The sequence below is a fragment of the Azolla caroliniana genome, unplaced genomic scaffold, assembly GCF_043228905.1.
Source record: "Azolla caroliniana isolate FFs.n. ecotype wild unplaced genomic scaffold, voAzoCaro1.0.p SCAF_14, whole genome shotgun sequence".
Lineage (NCBI taxonomy): Eukaryota > Viridiplantae > Streptophyta > Polypodiopsida > Salviniales > Salviniaceae > Azolla > Azolla caroliniana.
Window position 1 is genome coordinate 7730350 of NW_028230449.1, and position 6722 is coordinate 7737071.

General features: G+C 37.3%; 1 protein-coding gene across 1 annotated transcript; it reads right to left on the bottom strand.

Annotated features, from left to right (window-relative positions):
• Positions 1–3470: 3470 nt before the first annotated feature.
• CXIP2 (CAX-interacting protein 2) lies at positions 3471–6332 on the bottom strand. The gene is made up of 2 exons (XM_087330509.1): positions 5887–6332; positions 3471–4179 (listed from the first exon to the last, which is right to left on the bottom strand). The coding sequence occupies exons 1-2, from the start codon at positions 6304–6306 to the stop codon at positions 3667–3669; spliced, it is 933 nt and encodes a 310-aa protein (XP_087186635.1). The 5' UTR covers positions 6307–6332; the 3' UTR covers positions 3471–3666.
• Between the last annotated feature and the right edge of the window lie 390 nt (positions 6333–6722).

Below are 6722 nucleotides of genomic sequence, written 5' to 3' on the forward strand. Positions count from 1 at the left end.
GGTATTGTAATTTGACAAATTTGCGAGTTCTAGCCATGCCAGATCCTCGGTCTCTGATTCTTCCGCCGATGTGGTTTTTTCAGCCGTTAATACTTGCTTTGTGTTTCGTTGATTTGATTTCTGCACCCACAATTGGCTTGTCTTCGTTACCGCTTCGGATCCTTATTAGCCTCACATTCCGTGATTTTATTTTTCCTTTAGATTGTGTGGTGGTGACCCACCTACTGCACACCGGCCACCTCTGCAGTTAATAATATGTTTACTTAAATTGCTCTGACTAGAGACATTGCCTACTGTAATGTATGTCCTTCTTGCTGGAAAAAATAGCAATACAATCGCGTTTCGCTCTCCTTGCCGGTTCTTTGGCTCTCCTTGGTTGGTTCTGGTTGAAAGGCCGTGTCATCCTACAATCAATACTTTTCTGGCCTCCGGGACTCCTCGGTAAAATCCTGTTGTGGGTTACGGAGGACGTCCTTCCGCCGATTGTGGTTGCCAAGTTCGGGGGTCATAACATAATTACGGCGCTAATTTTGCTGTAACCTTTTCCTGGTCAGAATATCTATCTGCGTCTTACTCGTCTGTCCCGATCGCAATATGGACAATAATCCCGATCATATCTGTCCCCTGGGTAATCTAATCTTCTAGCCTTCGTCCGTCCTCATACCAGATGTCACGGACACTCATCTTGCCAGAACCGGTTGTCCGATAGGAGTCGGTCTCCTTCCGACCCTCGTTCATCGTCTAATAGAAGTGGCACACCCCCCAGGGTGTCATACTCTTAACCAATGTGTCCCCTTCTTAAGTAATCCTTAACTTGCGGATCCATCTCATTTTCTTTGGATTGACTAAGTCAATACGAAGGAATAGAAATACATATGTACAACATGATGTATGAGATCAAGATAAATGGTTAACATTACGTGGAGTTGGGGGTAGTTGTTTAGAACTATCACCCAACTCCACCTGAGTCAATCAATACAAAGGAATAGAAATAGGTGCAACACTATGTATGAGATCATGATAATGGTCAACATCTCAAAACTCGACTCTTACAAGAGTACCAACATTCTTTCACTTTGGTTCGAGAGAACTAGAATGTTTGAGAGAAGATGTACAAAAAATATTTTTTAACAAATGACTTGTAATATATTGAATAAAGGGCTACCAAAGTCAAACAATAATTATATCAAATATCAATTGATAAATATGTGAAAACGGAAACAAATAATTTAGTTTCAATGTGGTGAGAAAGTTACATGTTCAGTGTTAACCTCAAGAATCCAAGATTGGAATAAGATCCGAAGATATGGCCTTTTGCTCTTAATGTGTTTGTTAGAGCTTGTGGCATTGCTCTAGAATGTGACCCTTCTTTTCCAGATGCACCTAAGACGATTAAATTGCTTAGTTTAAAAAATCCATTGGGTGTCTTGTGTTTCCCAACAAATTGTGACTGATTAGATACAAAAATCGGGGTTGTTCTGGTCCTTCCTCAAAGTAAGATCCTTATTGTGCACAATGCAATTATAGTCCAAGTTTGAATGCAAAATTGTGACTGATTAGATACAAAAATCTTAACTTCATGTTTGAGGTTTTGTAAGATCCTTATTGTGCACAATGCAATTATAGTCCAATTTGAATGCAACAAACAAATTTGGAACTATTGAAATCATAATGGAACTTGAAACGAAACTCACATCTAACAAAACCAATTACTAAAAGCTTCTTCGGTTCTTCCTTATCTCTCATTTAAGGCTTCAAGGCCGTGGATAGTTCATCATTCAGTCTTTGTATTAAGAGCATACCATTCACATATGAGTGAAGTGAAACTCAAGACTTCAATTAGATGTTTAAATCATAGCAAATGTAAGCGAGGTGAAATAAATGACATAACTAAGCATATATGAATATGTCATAACAAGAATAATAATAGCGATGCTAGCCTATGTCATCTCCAATTAGGAGGATATAATGATACTCTCTCTCATACTCTCATGCTCACTCTCACTCTCTCAACTAGTAGGTGGTGCTGTAGGTGGTGCTGTCAATATATCGTGGAAATCGAAGATTGGTGCCCAAGGTCGTAGGTGATGAAGTAGAGTGTATTATATATATCCAACTACACTGAAGGCAATGCGAATGAAGCCAAGCCTCAATGACTGATTGACTGCAACTGTCTAAAGTTTGCTCCAATACAATATTCAATCAACTTTCTAACTCAACGCTAGACACCCAAAATTATGTATCCTTCTCATCCAAACATTGTTAATGGCTACTAGCTCATCATGAAGCATGTGGATGCCAACTCCTACTAACACTACTTCAAAGGAGCTCCTTAATAAAAGATAAGGCGCAGAAAACGAAATTAAGCTTGATTTCACACCCCATTCAAATCAAATGAGTCAGCTCCCTCCCTTTCCAAACTCAAATCCAACAATGTATAGATAGAGCCATCATTTTATCAATTTTCTTTCTTCTTCTTTTCTCTGAGTAAAAAAGGAGGGAGAATGTGAGGAGCACATTAATAATAAACATAAAAATATTATTTAGTAAATTAGTTACGAGAAGAAGTAGTGTCTAGGAATGCACAAAGGATAAGGGCAAATTCCCATGATGAAATACTACATACTCATGAAGAATAAATACTAGCAATGACCCATTAATATAATAATACAACCCTTATTAGAGTTTGATCAATACTATCAGCATTTACCACAAGAATAAAGGTCGGCATCAAACACTAGCCTACCCATCCATGCAATTCTTGTCATGAAGGCCCTAGTTTTCGAGTGGATTTAGTTGTTGTGGTTTGTTCAGGTGGGAGAATATTAGCAAGGCGGAGAAGGGAGTAAAACAAAATAATGAAAGATCAAATGGATTCCCAAATGCATCAGATAATAGGGTTGCTGCAGGGTAACGTGCTTTGGGGAGCGTTGGGCATGAAAGCTTCACACGCACATAAAAAAATGTGTCAATGCTAACAACAATATTTTGATTATATATATATATATATATATCCTAGTTTTGATGATCTGTCTGAAACAAGGACAAGGAAACATATCCTGATTCCTCACCAATACATACTGATTGAAAAATGTCCATCTGAAATAGCTAGTTTGGCCCAACATTATGACTAAATATGTAACCAGAAGATGTGAAGTGAAAGCACAATAGAATGAATAATCACTCTTAATTGGGTCAACTTTGTAGTTCCTCACTTAACTCTTTAGGAGTATCCAGTCGAATACATTTAACACATTGATCATATTTACCCAATATGATGCCCAACCTTAGAGATCAAACACACTTAAGACATCTGAGAACTTATTTTGATCACATTTACTCAAAATGAATCCCAATAGTTGAGAACGATCTATACATTATAAGAATTCTCTTGCAAGATTACCACCTCAAGGTGAAAAAACCACAACTCTATTGTAAAGTTTTAAATGAGACAAACAAGCAAGCATACCTAGACTGAAAATTAATCACATTCAAAATAGAAATGAGTGTAAAAACCAAGTACCAACAATTAGATGCAAAAGTCTCCATGGCAAACATCATTTATTTTTTATGAGAAAAGACTTGGACAACCATTCTCAAACGTGATAAACTTTGGTTACAATTTCTGACATTACAGAAGATGATGATGAATATGAATGCCTGGGACTATGTAGATTGTTGAAAAACCTCCTTGATCTTTCCATCCGTAGCCAGCTCTTCTAGTATATCCGCACCCCCAACAAACTCACCATAAGCAAATACTTGTGGTATAGTAGGCCATTGGCTATACACTTTTATAGCTTCTCTCAATCCACTATTATGATCCTCATCTAAAACATTCACAGACTCATAATCTATACCATGTTCATTCAATATAGTTAGAACTCGATGAGAGAATCCACATTGAGGAGATGTTCGAGAACCTTTGATAAAAGCAACAACTTTATTATCTTTCACAACCTTTTCTATTAATTGTGGAAGGCTAATATTCAGCTTCACATTGGGCCCTGGGGTTAACCGAAGGTCTTGTTTGCTTGGTTTTCCCTTTCGCTCTGTCCATGTTGTCACTCCTTTCTCATTACCTGGTGGAACTTTCCCAGTCAATGCAATGTGTTCTTCCATCCATTGCTTCCATGCATCTATCAATGTTGCTCTCTCAGGTGCATTGATGACATAAAACTGCAACGAATTAAAAGGCACATTAACAAGGCTTCTACTGAAAAGAAAAGTTCTTCCTTTTTATAAATTTCGAGAATCTGACAATTTGTAAGAGGGAAACAACTTTGCTTTAGAAAAAAACCAAATGAATTGTAGGGTATCCTTTTGAAGGATCTTCACTACATCTAGGAAAAGCACATAAATGATAGCAAATCCACTTTTTCAGGTTGATAGATCGTTTATTTGGGTGTGCTGAATTTGCTATGCTATCAATACTCAAAAAACACACATTTGATTGAAAATTCGCTTTCTCAGCCTAAGGAAGTCTCGATTTGAGTGTACTGACTTTGTAAAGTTTCCCTCCACAATCAATATTAAAATATGTATGACATACTAGACCTAAGACTGGCTAAAACTGGAATCAACAAGCATTAAAAGGATGCCCAAGTAAACAAAGTATATGCTGGCCATGAAACTTGTCAAACTTGGTTTTGTGCCATCAACAGTAAACGAAAGAAATAATAAGGCTTAAGCTTTGCCTTTATTTCAATGACAATCTTAATTATGAATTATTAAACATAATAGAAACATGATAAAATAAAGCATTAATCATTTTGATATAATATATTGGTCCTTCAAAAAAACTGATGCAATGTGTGGCTTCTTTGAATTAATATTAACTACCCCAATGCAATGCAGTGATTCTTTTCTCCTTACATTCTCACCGAACACTAAGGCTTTAAACCATCCATTTCCCCAAATACATCCATAGTAAAGAACTCATGAAATAGTGAATAAGGCAATAAAAAAAGAATAAAAAAAAGCATTAACATGTCTATACAATGCAGTGTTTCTTTGACGAAACGTTAACTATACTGATGCAATGCATTGTTTGTATAAAACATTAAATCATGTCCATACAATACATTCCTTGCAAAACAAAGTTCTTAATGTTTGATTTCTAAGAGTCAACATAATAAAAAAAACCATAAAAATAGAACATTTACAATATATCACTGCAATGCATTGCTTCCTTGTTAATTCCTCTTCAAAAAGCAAAATCCTTACTCTTCAAGTTCTTCTAATCAAAATAAAATAAATACAGATAAAAACATCTATCCTTGTAATGCAAATGCATTGGGATTATCAATAATTTCTTTAATCAGCTTGATGTAGGTCTTGCTACTTTTCTCTTCGAATCCCCACAAAATCCTAAGCTTCAGATTTCCATTCATTCCAAGTACTTTCAATAAAAATTTGATAAAAGAAACTGTGTTGATGCAACGATGCATTTTTATTTCTTTCCTCTTTTAATCCTCTCAGAACACGAAGTCTTTAGCCTCCCATTTCTTCCAAACAAACTCTTAATAACGACAATTTCACCTAAACAATTGTTTAGGACTTTATCTACACAATGAAAGAAGAAAAAATCGAGAAATACCACTGAGTTTCTCTTTATTTCCCCAATTGCCCCTACGTTTATGTGATATTCTGCATTCTCCTTCACCTTGAAGGCGAAAGTATACAGTTGATTAATCCTCATTTTCTCAACTCTATGTGGTTTTTATAGCAAAATTTACTGTTAATTCATCTTCCACAACTCTCTTTCAGGAATTGGCGAGGGTACTGCGCCAAAAAGTCAGGGGCATTCAGGGAAATAAAGAAAAAGGTCTACGGTATTTAGCAAGCTTTTTTCCAGAAGGATATGTGTTAAGGCAGATCTCTAACCTTAACAGTCGAACAAAGCTCGGGTATTTCTTGAACATGAGATGCAAGACTAGATGAAATTCTTCGAGTAAGACCTATAAACTGAAGCTCTGAGTTCTTATCATAAACAGCATAAATACCAGGTGACGAAGGAACCTTCGACAGATCGTCAGCTACGGAAAACGTATCCGTGTCTTCAAGCTTCTGTGCAGAGATGGGATATGGAAAGTGTCGTTTATTATGATGAACGGAATGTGAGAAACCAGGTTTCCTCGATGTATTGATTTGGAAGCCCACAACACAGGTGTGACTGTGAGGGATGGAGGTTGAGAAGGCGAGGATGGGATGAGAGGTTCTCTGTGAGGCATGCGGTCGACGAGGGAGAAGAGAAGAGGAAGATGCAGGTTTCGGCCATGACCACGAGGAAACTACGGTCGCCATATCCCAAACCAAAGAAGAAGAAGAAGAAGAAGCAAAAGAGAGAGACAGAGTTTTCAAAATCCTAAAGCAATGCATGCACATGTGACATTGTACATACATACATATGTATACATCTATCTCAACAAAATTTTACAGTAGTGCCCCTCTCCTCTCTCTCTCTCTCTCTCTTCGAGGATTGGGTGGGGACCCTATCTATCTCGATGAAGACCTCACCAAGATGCAAATTTAGCATCGCAAGAATTGTATGCCAAAGGTTATGCAAGCTCGTAAAGACGGGCATCGCGCCTTTTATCGAGATGGGCAAGTGATCATAAATGATCGCACTACTAATTGACGGCGTGTGGCCCATGTGACAGAAAACACACTTAGGATGACCTTATGGAATTGTAACGGCGCACTCTGGGCACACCCCGGCC

Excerpts from the sequence above, each read along its gene's own strand:
- CXIP2 (XM_087330509.1), bottom strand. The coding sequence starts at position 6,306 with ATGGCGACCGTAGTTTCCTCGTGGTCATGGCCGAAACCTGCATCTTCC. Across the intron at positions 4,180-5,886 it reads AGCTTTGTTCGACTGTTAAG|TTTTATGTCATCAATGCACC; the intron begins GTTAGAGATCTG and ends AATTCGTTGCAG.